General features: G+C 40.3%; 1 protein-coding gene across 3 annotated transcripts in view; it reads left to right on the top strand.

Annotated features, from left to right (window-relative positions):
- Window positions 1-18,572, top strand: part of Map3k3 (mitogen-activated protein kinase kinase kinase 3) — a 77,838-nt gene that overhangs the window by 43,579 nt on the left and 15,687 nt on the right. For all 3 annotated transcript variants that reach the window (XR_004945653.1, XM_036196393.1, XM_036196394.1), the window contains exon 6: window positions 446-566. Coding sequence is in view for 2 of the 3 variants with exons in the window: in XM_036196393.1 (XP_036052286.1) it covers window positions 446-566 (121 nt within the window). In the remaining variant the exon portion in view is untranslated. The remainder of the gene's footprint in view (window positions 1-445; window positions 567-18,572) is intronic.

Consider the following 18,572-nt stretch of genomic DNA (forward strand, 5'->3'; position numbering starts at 1 on the left):
GGGCCCCCAGGAACTGGAGTTAGATAGTTTTGAGTTGCCATGTAAGTACTGGGAGCTGAACCTGGGTCCTCTGTTAAGAGTAGCCAGTGCTCTTTAACTGCTGAACCACCTCTTCAGCCTCTTGATAAATAAATGTATGAGAAGGTATTTCCAGCTCTTTCTTATTTGGCAGATTATTACACAGACGGTGTTATTCTCCTGTATATGGGTCATTACCCATTGAATTGGGGCACAGAGTATAGTACATCTGTATCACTGAAGCTGTAGAAGTACATCAAGGAAACAGTGATTTGCCAAGACAGATTGAGGATTGGGATTTGGCGAAAAGCCTGGCAGTCTATGTATTAAAAGGTGCCTGAAGAGTGTAAGAAGTCCTAAGGAAAGACGAAGATCCTTCGCAGACTTGATTAAAAATCTAGCTCACACTTTTCCTCCTCTCTTACAGACCAGTTCCTCTCCCCACTCTGGAGTGTCCAAGCAGGTTCGAATCAAGCCTTCCCAGTCTGCAGGGGATATAAACACCATCTACCAAGCTCCTGAGCCCAGAAGCAGGCACCTTTCTGTCAGTGAGTATTTCACTCTTTTCTTCCCTGTCCTAGTATATTTGATGTGCTCAAATTTAAAATATTCAACTATTAAACAATCCTCAAATATTCATTGACTATCACTATGCAAAGATGTACGCTATGCTTTTATTTGGGGAAGAGAGGACATGAAATGACTGGTCTCATACCCTGACCCTTGAGGACCTTGGAAGATAATGATATGATGGCATGATTAAATTTCTTTTAAACATCCCTGAGAAAGTGATCTCCTCAGACATTTGTTTGAAGACTTACAGATGACCTGTCAAATTAGGAGTCAGGTCTACATTTCAGTTTTGTACATAGACTTCTTTCTCATTCCTGAGAAATCCTGTGCTTCATAGAAGATGCCAGCCAGCGAAACTCTTGGCAAGTCAACTGAGTTATCCTGGAAGCTCAGAGCATTAACATAGTATCTACAGTTGAGGAGCAAAGAAGTTATATAGTTGGCTACTAGGCCTCCCCAGGAAAGAATTCTAAATCAGGTTGTGCATTATATAACAATGTTTCTCCAGATACTTCTCAGGGTCTGTCTTAGTTAGGGTTACTATTACTATGATGAAATACCATGACCAAAAGTTGAGGAGGAAAAGGATTATTTTGCTTACTTCATGTCACAGTTCATCATTGAAGGCAGTCAGGGCAGGAATTAAAAAAGGCAGAAACCTGGAGGCAGGAATGATTGAGACTCCATAGAGGAGTGCTGCTTTCTTATATTATTCAGGACCACCAGCCCAGGGGTAGTACCACCCATAATAGGCTGGGCCCTCCCATATCACTGATTAAGTAAATGCCCTACAGGCTTACCTATAGCTCTGTCTTTTTTTTTAATTTAATGTGCATTGGTGTTTTGCCCAAATGTATGTCTGTGTAAGGATGTCAGATACCCTGGAACAGGAGTTATAGACAATTGTGAGCCACCATGTGGGTGCTGGGAATTGAACCTGGGTCCTCTGGACTCTTAACCACTGAGCCATCTTTCCTTACAGCCCTGTCTTAATGGAAGCATTTTTTCCAACTGAGGTTTCCTCAGATGACTCTAGCTTGTGTCAAGTTAACATAAAACTACCCAGCACAAGGTTTGAAGAGAAAGCCCATTTCTTGAATTGTGGGATTTTTGTTGTTGTTGTTGTTTTTGTTTTTTGTTTTTTCAGGACAGGGTTTCTCTGTGTAGCTTTGCGCCTTTCCTGGAACTCACTTGGTAGCCCAGGCTGGCCTCGAACTCACAGAGATCCACCTGGCTCTGCCTCCCAAGTGCTGGGATTAAAGGCGTGCGCCACCATCGCCCGGCGAATTGTGGGATTTTTATAGATAGAAATCTAGGGGTTGGAGAGATGGCTTATTGGTTTAGAGTAGGGACTACTCTTTCAGAGGACCAGAGTTCAGTTCCTGGCACCCATGTCAAGTGGCTCAAAACTGCCTGTCACTCCAGCTCCAGGAGATCCAGTTCTCTTTTTAGATCTTGGTAGTCATCTGCACTCACATGCATATACCCATATATATCTATATGTATGTATGTATGTATGGATGGATGTATATGTATACATATGTGTGTGCATGTATATACATGTGTATATGTATGTGTATATTATATAGAATTAAAAATAAATCTTTTTTTAAAAGCTAAGAGTAACCTGACTTTATCAAACATTTGTATGAGCCTACTACCCTAATGATCTGAGACACCTGCTGCTACTAGGAAGCCAAGTTTTCCCTTTCCACATGAGCAGAATTTGGTCAAACCTAGCTGCTCTCTGCAGATCCTGAGCTGAGTCTGGGGAGTTATGGACCTTGTTCCTGCTGCTGAACCTCTCTGTGGGTGATGATCTTCCTGGGAGAATAGCAAGAAAAAATGGGTTACTGAGCCACTGACATTGCCCCACTGAGTAATTTCTGGAACTCAGGCACTCATATTAAATGTTTCTAAGCTGAATGTTTGAATGAAAGTGAATTTCAGATTTTTAAATAATGGACATAAGCTAGTTGAAGAGAAAGAGACCCAGCAAAAATCGTGTGTAGAGTGTCCTAAAAATCTGATTCCTGAAACCTAAGAAATTTCCCCCATGGCTTTTTCTTAATGTGTTATGTGTAAGTTCCTGCATGTACATGCATCATGTGCATGCCTAGTGTCCTCAGAGGCCAGAAAGGGCACTAGATCTCCTGGAAATATTAGACAGTTGTAAGAGCAGCAAGTCCTCTTAACCAATGAGCCATCTCTCCAGCTCTTCAAATTGGTTTCTTTACCAGAGACTTTTTTTTTTAAAGACAGGGTCTCACTCTAGCCTGGGCTTCTCTAAACCCAGTATGTGGCTCTGCTTGCCCTGGAACTTACAATCCTCTTGCCTTTGCCCCTCAGTGCTGGGGTTACAGGCATGAGCCACCACATCCAACATTTTCAAAATTTTAGTGAAGCTCAAAAATCTAATTTGTTAATTAAAGACTTTTAGGGAGTTAATAATGTTAAGATATTAGTTATTGGATGTATTTAGACACTATAGAGAATAGACATTTTTTTCAAGAAAATATGTATCTTTTATAAACATAGCCCTTGTACTAGAATATTAAAAGAAAGCTCCCAATGTGGGTATGATAGTGTACCTATGAACTCAGCACTCAGGAGGCAGAAGCAAAAGGAATGCTCAAAGTGTAAAACCAGCTTGTTCTATCTGTGTAGTGAGTTACAAACCAGCCAAAGCCATATAGTCTCAAAACAAACAGCTGGGTATGGTGATGCACACCTTTAACCCCAGCACTCAGGATCAGGAACAGGCAGAACCCTTTGAGTTTGAGGCTAGCCTCATCTACATAGAATTCCAGGCCAGGCAGGGCTATATGTGAGACCCTGCCTCAAAATAAGTAAACAAAAGCCATATATACTAACAAGAAATAAGAAAACCTCCATAATTCCACAGCAAGAATAACTTTTAATTATTATTTAGTAAAATTAGAAACCATAGAAGACTGGGCATCATGACATGTGCAGATGACTTGGAACCCTGTCTGAAAAAGCAGAACAAAGCAAAAACCAATTTGAGAATGATGGCATCATCCGTAATAACAGCATATGGATGACTGAGGCGGGAAGATCAAGAGTTCAGGGTCATCCTCAGCTATATTAGATGTTTGAAGCCAGCCCAGACCTTTGAGACCCTGTCAAAACAATCCAGAATATAGTCATAAGGAAACAATACCTTTTCAAATCCCATGTGTGTTTTGATACAAAACATTTGGTTTGTTTGTGGTGTGTGGATTTTTTTTTTGTGTGTATGTGATTTTTTTGTTTGTTTGCTTGTTTTTAGCAGTGCTGTGGTTTAAACCTGGTCCAAACCTTGTGCCTTCTAGGCAAATGTTCTGCACACAGAGCCATACATAAACCCTAGCCACAAAATAAGTCATTACTGTATAATATTTTCTCAGTAATACACTATGAAGAGAATTAAGAAATATGTAGATTTAAGTGGTAATTTAGTTCAGATTACTTTTTTTTTTCTTTTTTGTTTTGTTTTGTTTTTTGAGACAGGGTTTCTCTGTGTAGCACTGACTGTCCTCTAACTCCCTCTGTAGGCCAGAGATTCCCCCTGCTTCTGCCTCCTCCACCCTGGGATTAAAGGCATGCACCACCATGCCTGGCTTAAATTTCAGTTTTTAAACTATAACAATATGTAGTGGTATTTGGTCTGCCCATGACCTTGGGCTATACAGCCCAGAGGAGGTAGTGCAAGTACCACAACATTTCCCCTTTTTGTCTAAATAAGAAGATTCTAATCTTAATGCAAACTGTGTACAATAAGAATAATTATCAAGTATTGTCCAGGAAAAACAAGGGGTAATAACGTAAACAAAAATGGAACTACAACCAACAAGAATAACATCAAACAAGAAAGATATGTTGAATGTCCAGAAATGTCCAGAACATGGGTAAATGGCAAATTACCGAGATTACTCCAGTAGCTGTCCTGTCTTGGAGATTCTATCTCTAGTACTAATAAGTTCTAGCTAAGATATGAGAAGATTGTAACTGTAACTATCTAGTAGTCTTCAGTTCCATCAAAGACCCTAGAAGGAACATAACAGTACTTGAGAAAATGGAAAACGCAAGCAAGCAGTTTTCAAAATTCTTGCGAGAATAGACAGAGACAACTGGCAGCTTGGACAGTCACCTAAAGTTTCTCAGCAGCATTGGGGCATCCAATTTGGCTACAGGCCTAGAATATGGTTTCAGAAGCAGGAATTTTGAAAGACCATCTTACCCTGTCTTGGCAAAGTTCAGTAGTCACTTTTCCTTATGTCCTGCTCATCCTGAGTTGGTAGAACATGGGACTCTTAATCCCAGGGTCATGGATTCGTGCCCGTGTTGGGCGTCATTTATTATGATCAATCCACGTGTGTCTATTAAATGAGTACAAAATTTATTAAGATATAAATTGATGAAATATACTCATGAATACAGAATAGACAGCTAAAGTTGTCCTCTGATCTGACCAGGAGTGAATCTACCTCGAAGGCAGGAGCAGGGAGAAGGGGCATGTGACCATGTTCCAACTCCTTATAAGAAAGAGGTCAGTACACTGCCTCCTTTGGGCCATATAGCCCAAGGTCATGGGTGAATCAAATACCACTACAACAGTACTTTAAGTAGAAATATAATATAGCTTTCAATGTATTTATTAAAGGCATTTCATAAAAAAAATAAAAGCAACACCTAAACACAAACCAAGTTATTAGAGAAGAAACTGAATGTTGGAGTATATACTTGTAAACCTAGCCTTTTAGGGGCTAGGTATCAGGAGTTCAATGCCAGCCTGTGCTACATAAGACCTTTCCCTCAAAAAAAAAAAAAAAAAAAGCTGGAGAAAGTAGTAAGACAGGCAGACATGGAAAATGTTCAAGATAGAAAGTGCAAGATAAAAAATGAAGACTGAAAAATAACTATAAAGATGATGGATATTTGAAAAATATATATATAGCAACAACAAAGATATGATTTAATAAATTTTAGACTGTGAATGAATAAATCCTCACAGAATTAACAGAATTCCAAATCTGAATAAGAGTAAACAGACTTCTGAGGATTGGAGGTTTTGCACTGTCAGGACTGAAATGGTGCTTACACTGCCCTAAATGATCCCACCTTCAGGCATGGTGGCATGTGCCAGCCACTAACCAAGGTTGAAAAAGGAAAATTGTGAGTTTGATGCCAACTTGAGCAGAGTTGGCAACATAGTAATACCTATTTCTCCTGTTCTTTCATATAGAACAGCAAAGTTAATGAATGGTGGGTGGGTTTCAGATGTATCAGTCCATTATAGTGGGAGAAAGTGGAGAAGCAGAGGGAAAAACTCCCAAAGTCCTTGTAGAAATATAAGAGGAAGGATGGGCAGCCTCATTCTTTGTAATTGATGAAGATTGACATAGAGCAGGAATTGGGTTTTCTGCCCCTAAGCACGAACTTGTGATTCCTGGGTGGAGGCAAGGGCTAACTGCTGGGCCATTGAGGTCCTTTTCCATGTTGTAGGAAACCATATGTGGAAATCATTTCCTTGACTAGACATGTTAAATGATAGGATTTTTTTTATAGTTTCTGTTTATCTGGAAAATGGACACCCATATCTCAACATAACTAGGTCCTGGCTTCTTTTATTCAGTGAGCACTGTGTTGGCCTGAAATGAATGGAACAATGGAGTCTATGGAAAGTGAAGTAGGAACACAGATTCTGCCTAGTAGAGAAACATCAATGGGAAAGTCAGAACTAATGCTCAAAGGAAGGTTAAGACTAGCATTCTAGGCATGGGAAAGATCACCTGCTAGGCATCATCACAAAAAAAAACATGGGGACTGGAGAGATGGCTTAGCAGTTAAGAGCACTGGCTGCTATTCCAGAGGTCCTGAGTTCAATTCCCAGCAACCACATGGCATCTCACAACCATCTGTAATGGGGTCTGATGCCCTCTTCTGTCATTTAGGCATACACACAGATAGAACACTCATACATAAATTAAAAAAAAAAAAAAAAGAATGTGGTGGGCTCCAGAATATACTGTGTGTGTTTGCAATACTATAGATAAGGTGTGAAAGAAGTGGAACCAGGAAAGAGGGAACTTGGGTTTTAAAAAAAATAAAATCAAGGGCTGGAAGATGGCTCAGCATTAAGAGCACTGGCTTTTCTTCCAGAGGACCCAGGTTCAATTCCCAGCTCCCACATGGCAACACACACATGTCTATTACTCCATTTCCAGGGAATATGACACTCTCATACAGACATACATGCAGGGAAATTCTAATGAACATAAAGTAAAAAAATAAAAAGCCAGGCAGTGGTGTCACATGCCTTTAATCTCAGCACTTGGGAGACAAAAGTGGGTGGATTTCTGAGTTCAAGGCCAGCTTGGTCTACAGAGCGAGTTCCAGAGCTTCACAGAGATACCCTGTCTTGAAGAAAAATGTCTCATACAGCCCAAGTTGCTCTTACACTTGTGGGAACTAACCTTCAGCAACTGATCCTCCTGTCTATACCTCCCAAGTACTGGGATTATAAGCATACACTACCATATCCAGCTCCTTCCATGCCTGGCCTAATGGGAATTAATGAATACTAAAGTAACATGGAAAATGCATTCTGTGGAGGAGGTGGACTCTCAAGATTCTGGAGGCTTCCATAGGCAAGGTTGAAAGGATGAGCTATGGAGAGAATGTTGTCTTTTAGGTTCAGGTAGGCCAATATATTTAGAAGAGGCATGGAGAAAACCAAGAAGGTATCCCAAGGCCACTTTTTAAGAATCCTTGACTATACCTAGGGTTTGGGGGGGGGGGGGTAGTTGGTGGGAAGTCACAGAAAAATATTTGTGCCTTGTACTCATCTCCTTTAAAATGCTAATAATCATATTATGTTTCCCACCAAACTCTTACCTTCGTTCATTCATTACCAAAAAAATCTATTATGGGCCAGAAACTTAGATACTAAAAAAGACACGGGCTTTTTGCTGTGGACCTTGTAGACCATGAAAAAAATGTTTGTCATGATGTGATCAGTATGTAGTTACAAACTGTGGCTGGAAGATTGTATGGTGTTGCATGAATATGTAAATAAGGAATAGAACCTGATCTTGGGATCAGGAAACCTTAGGCTACCACCTAAAGTATATATGGAAGCTGTGCAAAGATTTGAAGGCAAGGGCTTTGGACAGGAGATGTTATGTTTGTTGAGACCTAAGGGCTAGAGAGAAGGTGGACTGTTGGAGAAAGAGAACTGATGTCTGGAATGCTAAGAACCAGGAGCAAGGAGAGGAGAAAGAGCCCTATGACGATTTGTTTTAATCTTTGTTGAAAGCAGTGAAAAGTCAGTAGGTTTTTAAGTAATGATGAAAAGGTAGGATGATATATTCAGATTTGCATTGTCAAAGACTATTCTGGCTCTGTGTGAAGGACAGACTGGAAAGGCAAGACTGAATCCAGGGAATCCTATATTCCAGTGTGGTGGTCTAGGTGAAAGAAGACAGATGCTTGGATTAGTCAGGGAGCAGTGGTAGAGAAAAGGAACAGGTGGCCCTGAGACATCTAGAGATAACACTGATAGAACATGGCATTTCAGTGGTTTTCACTATGGGGAACCAGGGGCGTTCTTAAGATTCTTTTATGGCTTCTATGAGGGCAAGACTATTTTTATAATCACCCTAAAATGTGAAAACTCATCCTACCACAGGCATACAGTGGTTTTCCAGGGGTTATGCATGTGAGGTAGTGGGGTGTGTGTGTGTGTGTGTGTGTGTGTGTGTGTGTGTGAGTGAGAGAGAGAGAGAGAGAGAGAGAGAGAGAGAGAGAGAGAGAGAAGAGGAGAGAACAGAACAGACAGACAGACACACAGTCTCATGTGTCCCGAGCTATCCTCAAACTCATTATGTAGCTAAGGATGATCTTGAACTTTCGATCCTTCTACCTTCACCTCCTAGTGCAGGGATTACAGTCATGTACCACCATGCCTGGTTTATTTGGAGCTGGGACTAGAACCCAGGGCTTTATGCATGTTAGGCAAGTTAGGCAACTGAACTTCATCTCCATTATCATGTCTGGAAAACCTGAGCTTGGCTGCAGAGATGGTTCTGCAGTTAAGAGCTCTGGCTGCTTTTCAGAGAACTTTGGTTCAATTCCCAGCACCCACATGGTGGCTCACAACTACGTATAACTCTAGTCCCAGGGGGATCTGCCCTTTTCTGCTCTCTATGGGCACTACATGCACAGATGTACATTCAAGCAAACACTCATATACATTAAAAAAAAAAAAAAAGAACCTCAAAAACAAAAGAATTTTTAGAACAGGAGTAGGGGGACCTAGAGAGATGGGTCAGTGGTTAAGAGAACTTATTGCCCTAGCAGAGGGCCTGCATTATGACTCACAACCATCCATAAACTCCAGTTCGAGAGGATATGACCCCCGATCCTGGTATCCACAGATACCAGGCATGCATACAGACATCAATGCAGAAAACTCTCATACATATAAAATTTTAAAAAGGAAATATATGAGCTTTAATTTCTAATACTGTTACTATTAATTTGACGTTCAGGAAACAATATACCCAGTGTGGTTCTATGACTACTAATATTTTGAATTGAAGGACATTGGAAGGGTCTCAGGATCAGTGTGTTTCAGACTTTCTTTTGTCCTGTGTCCTGCTCCACTCTCGGCCCTAACGCAGGCCATAGAATACAATTCTCTTTTCCTCTATGGGTCATGGGAAGTTGAGAACCCTCTCTCTTAAAACTAGTCTTAAAACTTAGAAATACTGTTCTAACCTAATCTCAACTTTTGTGTAAGAGCTACCTATAAAGACATTCTCTGACCTGCTTTGTTTGAAAGTAGGTCTGAAGACTCTCATCCTAGAATGGGTGCTTCCCTCTGCCTATGAGGGAAGACCCCATATAGTGAGGCCAACAAGAATCACCCGTCAAATAAGTTACATTAGGTATACCTATTTTGCCTAATCACATTTATCACATTGAAGTATAAAAATGGAGTTGTCCCTGGATTTTTCAGTCTTTATGCTGAAGGCTCTTGTGTCATGTAAAGCAGTAAATGAAACTCGATTTTCTCTAGTTAGCCTGTTTTTGTTGTTGTTTTGAGTGTATGCTGTACCCTGTGAGGAGTAAGCAAAGATAGCATATTGTTTCTTCCCAGCAGTTTAACCTACATACATAAAACTCTTTTTTTTTTTTTTCCTTTTTTTGGTTTTTCGAGACAGGATTTCTCTGTAGCTTTGGAGCCTGTCTTGGACTAGCTCTGTAGACCAGGCTGGCCTCGAACTCACAGAGATCCGCCTGCCTCTGCCTTCCGAGTACTGAGATTACAGGTGTGCGCCAACACCGCCGGCATAAAACTCATTATTAAATGTCCTCCATTTTAAAATGCTAAAGGAGTTCTAATACCAAAAGGCTAAAGTTGTTATAGCTTGGATTGAATTTTCAGGTAGTGAGGGTAAGAGCTAAATTATTGGATTGTAACGCTAAGAAAATAAATATCTTTTATTAAGGCAGTTACTAGAAGAGAATCTGGTTTTGGGTTCTGGAAAGAGACAGACCTAATGTTTTGTTATGTTTAATTTTAAATGTGTTTGAGATGGTGGAACAGACATATCAAACGGGCAGTTAGATACATGGGTCTTGAAGCTGTAGATAGAGCTCAGTTGGTAAGTGCATGCCTCATAAACACGAAGCACTGCAAAAATACACGGGTCTGCAGCTCAGAGAGGAGACAGAGCTAGAAGGAACACAAAGAGTGGGGTGTTGAAACCATGGGTCCAGAGGAGAGTGCGAATGCAGACTATAGACAGCTTTAGGAATCCGACCCTCATTAGACAGAAGAAGAAAGAGGGAACAGCCTGCCAAAGGACACTGGAAAGAAGTGGCTGGAAAAGTTGAAAGGAATTTTAAGAGTATGAGGAAGAGAGCTGAAAATCAGTCAGCCAGATTGCAAAGGACAAGAGGGTGAGAGTACAGTTGTCACTTTTGTCCACAAATCTGGGTGTCTACTGTAAGCCGGTCCAGTGTAAAGCTTTCTAGAGGGAAAGGGAAATGGGAAGAGACAGAGTCAAAAACATGAATGACTAAGACAAATCCTAGTTGTAGAAATGGGGTCAAAGGAGAAGTTGAAGTTAGTAAGCTTTAGCAATTCAGCCTCCTGCCTGCCTCTTCTCCCTTAGTCACAGACCTGTCAGTAGTTGAAAAACTGCACCAGAAGGGAATTCAACTCCTACCACAGCATTTGTATAGATGGAAATTACGAGGGACTCCAGTCCAGTTGTAGAAATCTTTACTTGAAATTCTTCCTCACACTGAGTTGAAAGTCTACCTTTCCTCAGTTTACTAGTTTATCCTCGTAAGGCTGCCTTCATTCAGCCCCTCAGATAATACAGATTAACATTTTATATGACAGTTCTTGAAATACTTGAAATAGCTACTATGTTAACCTTTGTTATTTTTCCATCATAATAAACATACTTCAGATTCTATCATTTTCAAGCCAGTTAATGTGTTAAACTAGTTCATGCTAAAAACAACAACAAAAAACCCAGGTGGGTATAGTGACTCACGTCTATATATTCCCAGCATTCAGGACATTGAGGTAGGATTGTCATTAGTTCTAGTCAAAAACTACAGTGTGAGACCCTGTCTCAAAAACAACAACAAAATTCCTTGGTAATGAATTTACCCCCAAAGAATTAATAGCCTTGTAGAGAGATCACCAGAGAGACAAAAAGAGTCTTTGCCTATGAAAAAAAATCTACCACCTTTGAGTCTGAACTCAAGCATCATTCTTCCATAATCTGCTGGGTAGTGTCTTGAAACTATGTAGCCAAGCCTCAGCTAATGTATTAATAGAAGGTACATTCTAATTCCTTTGTCCCAGTGTATCTCAAGTGCCTTTGCCTCTGTTATACCAGCTCCCCTCCCCCAATACAGGGGTTGAACCCAAGACTCCAAGCATACATAACTACCTGAGCTACACCATCTTTCTGGTGTTTCCACTTTCATCCGATGGTGAGCAGGCCAGACTGCAGCCCTGAAGATGAGTAAAGGCAATCAATAAGTCTTCCTCAGGTGTTTGGTGAAAGCTAATGGCTTAAGGGAGAGGGGAAATATATATATATATGGTCAGATATCTTTAGTGATCTCAGCAAGTAATACAGAGAGGAATATGCTGAAAGAGTAGGAAAGTACATAGACCACAGATAAGTGGGCTTCGGTAGGGGTTCTTCATGGAGTTTAGGACTATAATGCTGTGAAAAGGAGAGAAGCCCATACCTCCAAGAGCAGAATGAATTCATATGATGGGGAAAAAGGGAAAAGCTGAAATCTTTTCTTATAGCAATAGCTGGTAGTAGGAAGTCAAAACACCATGCATAGTATAAACTTCTAATCCTGGGACAAGTTTGAAGGGATATAAACTATGATAGTAGAGGTGGTTGGTGGTAATTCACATTGAGAAAATAAAATGGTTACCTTTCCTTCTTTCCAGAGGTTCTTTTCTCCTCACAGTAAATTCTTCTGCAATGCTAGATAAGATTATAAAGTGTGTAGTGGTGGTAGCTACTTCAAGATTGAAATATAGGTTGTTGTCAATGTCTATGGGATTTAAAAAAAAAAAAAAGATTGAGAAGTATTTTTGCACAGCTTTGCCCCATGTGAGCAGGTCAGGAAATGTTGCTTTCAATTTTCTATTGAAGAAGAAAGATTTGATTACTCTCCTATCTCATCTGTCCCCTAAGAGAGAAGAGGTTTTAGAAATATCTCTTTGTACTTGCAGTGACCTGCACATTAACACTGACCTAAAGCCCTAGAACTTCCTGACTGCATCAGCTTCCTGATGAGGGTTCTCTGAGAAGAGTGAGAGGTTGCATTTCAGCCTTAAGTCAGAGTACAAGCAAAAGAATCATCTATCCTCTGGGCTGACAGTGTATTTCTGCTCCGCTTCTCTGGGTTAAAGCTAGCAGAGTAACATAATATGTGAAGAATTTTAACAGTTTATGCTTAAACCTTGGGCTTCTCTTTCCATTAGAATGCCTTCAGAGGAAGCTGCAGATGGACTGGCCTGGGCCCCTTGATGTGACTAGAACAGCACAATCAGCTTGGAGTATCAGGAAAGGTTGTCCCATGGGAACCCTTCCCCCACTTTGCCTTCCCACCAGTGCCCTCTAAGACCTACGAATCAGTTGTGCTTTGATAGCAGAGCTTTGTGCCTTCTAGCTCACTCCTGGTCATTGCTAGTAATTATGTGACCAGCAAGTCTTGTAAGTCAGCATTATCATGGCCTGATTAGTTCCTTTCCTCATCATGTTCTCAACTGCTGATGTGCCCCACATTGGCTCTCAATTTTTGAAATGAAGATAAAAACAAAACTGAAAATACCCTGGAACAGTTGTGCCACCTCCTGGTGTTTTCCATTTGCTTCCTCTGATAGTCATTGGTCTGGGGAGACTTCCTTTTCCTGCTCCAGGCAGTGGGCCTGTGCACAATAGCCCCTGGCATGTCGCCCATCAGATAAGGCTGGCTTTCTGTAGGCCACAGTGTGGACTGGAAAAAGTGAAAGTCTCTGGCTGGAAATAAAAGCCCAGAAAACCTTTGCTCTTTCCCCCTAGGCCCTTCTGTGTCTGCAGCAATGGCCTCAAGTGTGCTAGATTCATCCCAACTGTAAGAGCAAGGGAGAATTCAGTGAACTAGTAGGAGAGTGAATGATTTAGACCTATATCAGATGTCATCAATAAGAAAGAATTTTTCTTTCTAACCCCTTATAAGAGACATTTTTAAAGTTTCTTCTAGGTAAAATTATAGTATCTTATTTCAGAGCATCTTGGGTTAAAATGCTAGAAAATAACTGTTCTAACTTGTTTCATGGAAAATAGATTCAATGTAAAATTCTGGATTATGGAACCAGAGAGAGTTGAGAAAAACTGATTCCTAGTTCAAACACACAGGAGAGAAGAGGCAGGGGTCGTCTTAGCTGATTTTATTGTTCTGTGAGTTCACAGCAAAATATCCCTAAATTTACACTCAGAGCAGCTTCAGTTTCTTACAGGGATTTAAATACCTGGATAGACTGTCTCCTGCAGGCTATTGAGGTCATTTCAGTACTGTGGCTTACCTCAGAATTGTTAGCTTTCACTCTGTGAGTGAGATGTTGAAACAAGAAATCTACAAAATTCTTTGCCTATTTTCAGAGCAATTTTATAGCTTTATGTCAGTCTTCTCATCTGAGACTGTGTCCTTGGGTTAATGCCTCCACGAATCAGTTGGAAGTGTTCTTGGTGGTAAATTCATCTCACTTCTTCAGCACAACTGAATGAGCCATGTGTTGGAGCAACTGACTTCATTCAGAAGAATGAAGAACTCTGTCTCTTAAAGAATACTGAGAATAATTTAAAGTCCTTAGAAGCTGTCTGTCATCCTAGCACTCAGAAGATGGAAGCAGGAGGATGAGTTCAAATCTAGCCTGGTGTACAGCCCTATCTCAAACAAACAAACAAAAACCCTGTTTTTCCCCAGGCATGGTAGTATATGCCTTTAATCCTAGCATTCAAAAGGCAGAAGCAGGTGGATCTCTGTGAGTTCAAGGCTACCCTGGTCTTTCAGGCTAGCCAGAATTACATAGTGAAAACCTATCTCAAAACAAAACAACAAAAGCCTCACCATTTTTTGAGCACTAACCTATTGTACTTTTTTTTTTTAAATATTTTTCTTCCTTTTTGTTGGTCCTTCTTGGTTTAGGAGGAGACTCCCTGGTTCAGAAATGTAGGTAGAAGTTACTCTCCTACTTGCCTGTTCTCAAATACCCGTCAGCTACTCCTTAAATAGTTGACTCCAAGGCTTAATGTTACTTATAAATGTTCAGCCAGTAGCTCAGGCTTATCACTAACTAGCTTTTTGTTGTTGTTTTTCGAGACAGGGTTTCTCTGTGTGGTTTTGGTGGCTGTCCTGGATCTCACTCTGTAGCCCAGGCTGTCCTTGAACTCACAGAGAATCCACTGGCTCTTCCTCCCGAGTGCTGGGATTAAAGGCATGCGCCACCACCGCCTGGCTAGCTCTTACACTTAAATTAACCCATAATTCTTATCTATGTTGAGCCACTTGGCTTGGTACCTTTTCTCAAAACAACATTCTCATCTTGTTTCCTCTGTGTCTGGCTGGCTCTTTGACTCCACCCTCCTCCTTCCCAGCATTCTGTTTGGCTTTCCCACCTAACTGCCCAACTACTGGCCAATCAGTGTTTTATTAAACCAATTCGAGTGACAAGTCTTTACAGTGTACAAGAGGATTATTCCACAGCATTTCTCCCCTTTTTGTCTAATTAAAAAGAAAATTTTAACTTTAACATAGTAAGATTATATTTAACAAAAACTGTTATTAAGTAAGAATTACAATAACACTATCTAATCCATTTGCATTTGGCAAAATTAGAGAAAATGCTTAATTATCTATCTTGGTGAGTCTAAAGTTTTTTGTTGTTATTTGTTTGTTTTGTTTTTTCAAGACAGGGTTTCTCTTTGTAGTTTTGGTGCCTGTCCTGGATCTCACTCTGTAGACCAGACTGGCCTTGAACTCACAGAGATCCACCTGCCTTTGCTTCCTGAGTGCTGGGATTAAAGGCATGTGCCACCACCTCCCTGCAAGTCTAAAGTTTTTATCTAATTTATATTTTATTGTAACTAAAGAAAACTATAACTATCTAATCTTCAACTCTATCAAGGACTCCAGAAGGATGTAATGTTACCTAGTGACAGGGATATCAGGCTGCCTGGACAGTTACCCAAAGTTCCTCTGCAATGTTGGGGCATCCATCTTTGGCCTACAGGCCTAGCATATCTGACATCTGTGAAGCAGGATTTTTGAAGGACTGTCTCACCTTGTCTTATCAAAGTTCTGCAGTCACTTTCTTTTCTGTCCTTCTTGTCCAGTTTGTACAGCATACTGTCAGCAGTCAAGGCAAGGACACTTTCTTTCCCCACATGGCTAGTTTTTGCCATAAAGAAAACAAACTCCATATGGAGTTTCTTCGATGCCCATCATCCTCTTTGAAGTAATTGGTATTGCCAGAAGTAGACATGTCTCATGAAAAGTATAAGTTCTTAAAACATTTTAAATGCTGTATTCTGTAAGTCTTTGAAGTGTTTGAAGATTGCCTATATATCTGAAATCTATCTCTGTATGACCTTAAAAACATACCTAACATGACTATAAGTTTGCTATTAAATATATATTACATTTTTGTTTTGTTTTTTCAAGACAGCGTTTCTCTGTGTAGCTTTGCGCCTTTCCTGGAACTTACTCTGTAGCCCAGGCTGGCCATGAACTCACAGAGATCCACCTGCCTCTGCCTCCCAGAGTGCTGGGATTAAAGGTGTGCGCCACTTGGGGAGCTGGAGAGATGGCTCAGCAGTTAAGAGCATTGGCTGTTCTTCCAGAGGTCCTGAGTTCAATTCCCAGCAACCACATGGTGGATCACAACCATCTATAATGAGATCTGGTACCCTCTTCTGTCCTGTACACATACATGCAGGCAGAACACCGTATACATATAACTAAATAAATAAATAGATAGATAGATAAATAGATAAATAAATAAAGGGTGTGCACCACTACCGCCCAGCATACATGCAGACAGAACACCGTATACATAATAAATAAATAAATACATAAATACATAATACATAAATACATAAAAGGTGTGCACCGCTACCGCCCAGCATATTACATTTTAAAATGAGCTGCATAAACATAATCCCCTAAACATGAGTAGAAATACATGTACAGCATAACTTAACTTAAAATTTGTATCAGTAAACTAAAATCCATACTGATCTAAAATATGTAAGATTGATTGATAGTTGTTTTTTTAGATGAAAGTAGATTTAATAATCTACCCTTTTCCCCATCATTTCTGTATAATATCTCCCATTCTTCTTCTAGAAAGAGATTTACTATGACTGATAACAGTTTGTAACCAAACCCCCTAAACAAAGACAAACATCCATAATCTGTTTTTTGGGAATGTAGGCATAGTTTTGTCTAGGCTACTTCCTGCTGACTGGGGACACTGTTAGTCTTATGGGGACCCTGAGAAAATTTAGAATTATGATCAGTTCTTGACTGGATCAGTTGTGGGGCTGGACCATCTCAGCCTTGAAGCCTTTCTGGATGCAGAACTAAGAAGACACTGCAGTAGAGGTGCTCCAAAATGTTGGATCATCTGGACCATCAGAGATTTTTCAGGGCATCTTTCCCAATCAAATCAGACTTTTCTTAACCCAGAATGAGACCAGAGCCTCTCATATTGTATGGAAATAAAAGTAGGATCTCTTTCCCAAAGTAACATACCTTTTGTTTGTTTGTTTTTGTTTTTTGAGACAGGGTTTCTCTGTAGTTTTGGTGCCTGTCCTGGATCTCTCTCTGTAAATCAGGCTGGCCTCAAACTCAGAGATCTGCCTGGCTTTGCCTCCCAAGTGCTGGGATTAAAGGACATATCTTTTGACTTAAATTTTGAAGTCAAGATATTTTTTAAATATATAGATTGATTTAATCTAGCAGCATTTATAATCAAATGTTTCTTAGCAACTCTTGCTCTTTCCTCTGCAATCAAAAAATTCAAAGACAACAAAATAACATAAAGTATCCAGACTCTCTGTGTATATTCCATCTTTACGTGGCTTATTATATTTTTTTATTACTCTATTTCTTTTTTAAGGACTTTGTCTACCCTTTTTCTTTTTTCCCTCCCAAGCCTATGTATATTTTTAAAACATATTGTAACCTATTTAGAGGTTTTGTTTTTGTTTTTGTTTTTTGTTTGTTTTGTTTTTTTGAATCTGTCTTTATTGCATATCTCTATCTTTTTCTGACCACACTAGTCTTTAAACCAACAAGCAGCTAGGCTAGGACCAAAGCTGTGGCTTTGGTGGCTGGCTCTTCCCCATTCCTTGGTTCCTTAAGAAGCTAGTCTCATGGTGGAGACATGTTTACTGCCAGCTCTGAAAGCCATATTAACTGCTCCAGCTCTGGGAAGATTTTGGGTCCATGCTGCCACCGAATAAGTGTGCCACCCCTACTCATAAACTCCATTTAGGTGTTTGGGGCTTCTTTTTTTTCTTTTTCTTTCTTTCTTTCTTTTTTTTTTTTTTTTTTTTTTTTTTTTTTTTTTGGTTTTTCGAGACAGGGTTTCTCTGTGTAGCTTTGCGCCTTTCCTGGAACTCATTCTGTAGCCCAGGCTGGCCTCGAACACACAGAGATCTGCCTGGCTCTGCCTCCTGAGTGCTGTGATTAAAGGCATGTGACCACCACCACCTGGCGACAGTGGGGCTTCTTAAAAGAGCCATCTGTGTTGCTATCATGAACCAGGAAGCTGAGTCTTAAAGCTGGGCCTCTGCATACTGCCAGCAAACAGAGCCCACCCAAGAAAATGCTACTACCAAGAAGCTGTGCTTGACTCTGTTCTTTTGTGTCTAGAATCCTTTTTTAAGCTTTTTTAGCTTTATGTGGAAATTCTTGCTGAATGTTTGGGCGCCATATGTAACGTAGATAAGCATTATGGTTTAATTTAAGTGTAAGAGCTAGTTAGGAATAAGCCTGAGCTACTGGCTGAGCATATAAGTAATATTAAGCCTCAGAGGCAATTATTTAAGAAGCAGCTGCTGCGTATTTGAGAATAGGCAGGTGGGAGAGAAACTTCTGCCTACACAGGAAAGTTTTGTTGAGGACCATTTGTTTATGTCCAATATATTCTCTCAGGGTGGTAAAAGTACCTCAGCTAGACTTTTCAGCATCTCTTGCAGTATAGATGTACCTACCGTCTGTCCTGGAGTGAGCTATATACAAAGTTAAAACAGTATGTATCCTAGATTTTCCTTCTGAAGCTGGTTTCTTTTAGGAAAGAGGGAAGTTGGCATTGGGTGGTCACATCTTCCAGATCAAGTTCTTCTCCACACCTCCAGCTACTAAACTTGTTC

The sequence above is a fragment of the Onychomys torridus genome, chromosome 8 (assembly GCF_903995425.1).
Source record: "Onychomys torridus chromosome 8, mOncTor1.1, whole genome shotgun sequence".
NCBI classification, from domain to species: Eukaryota; Metazoa; Chordata; class Mammalia; order Rodentia; family Cricetidae; genus Onychomys; species Onychomys torridus.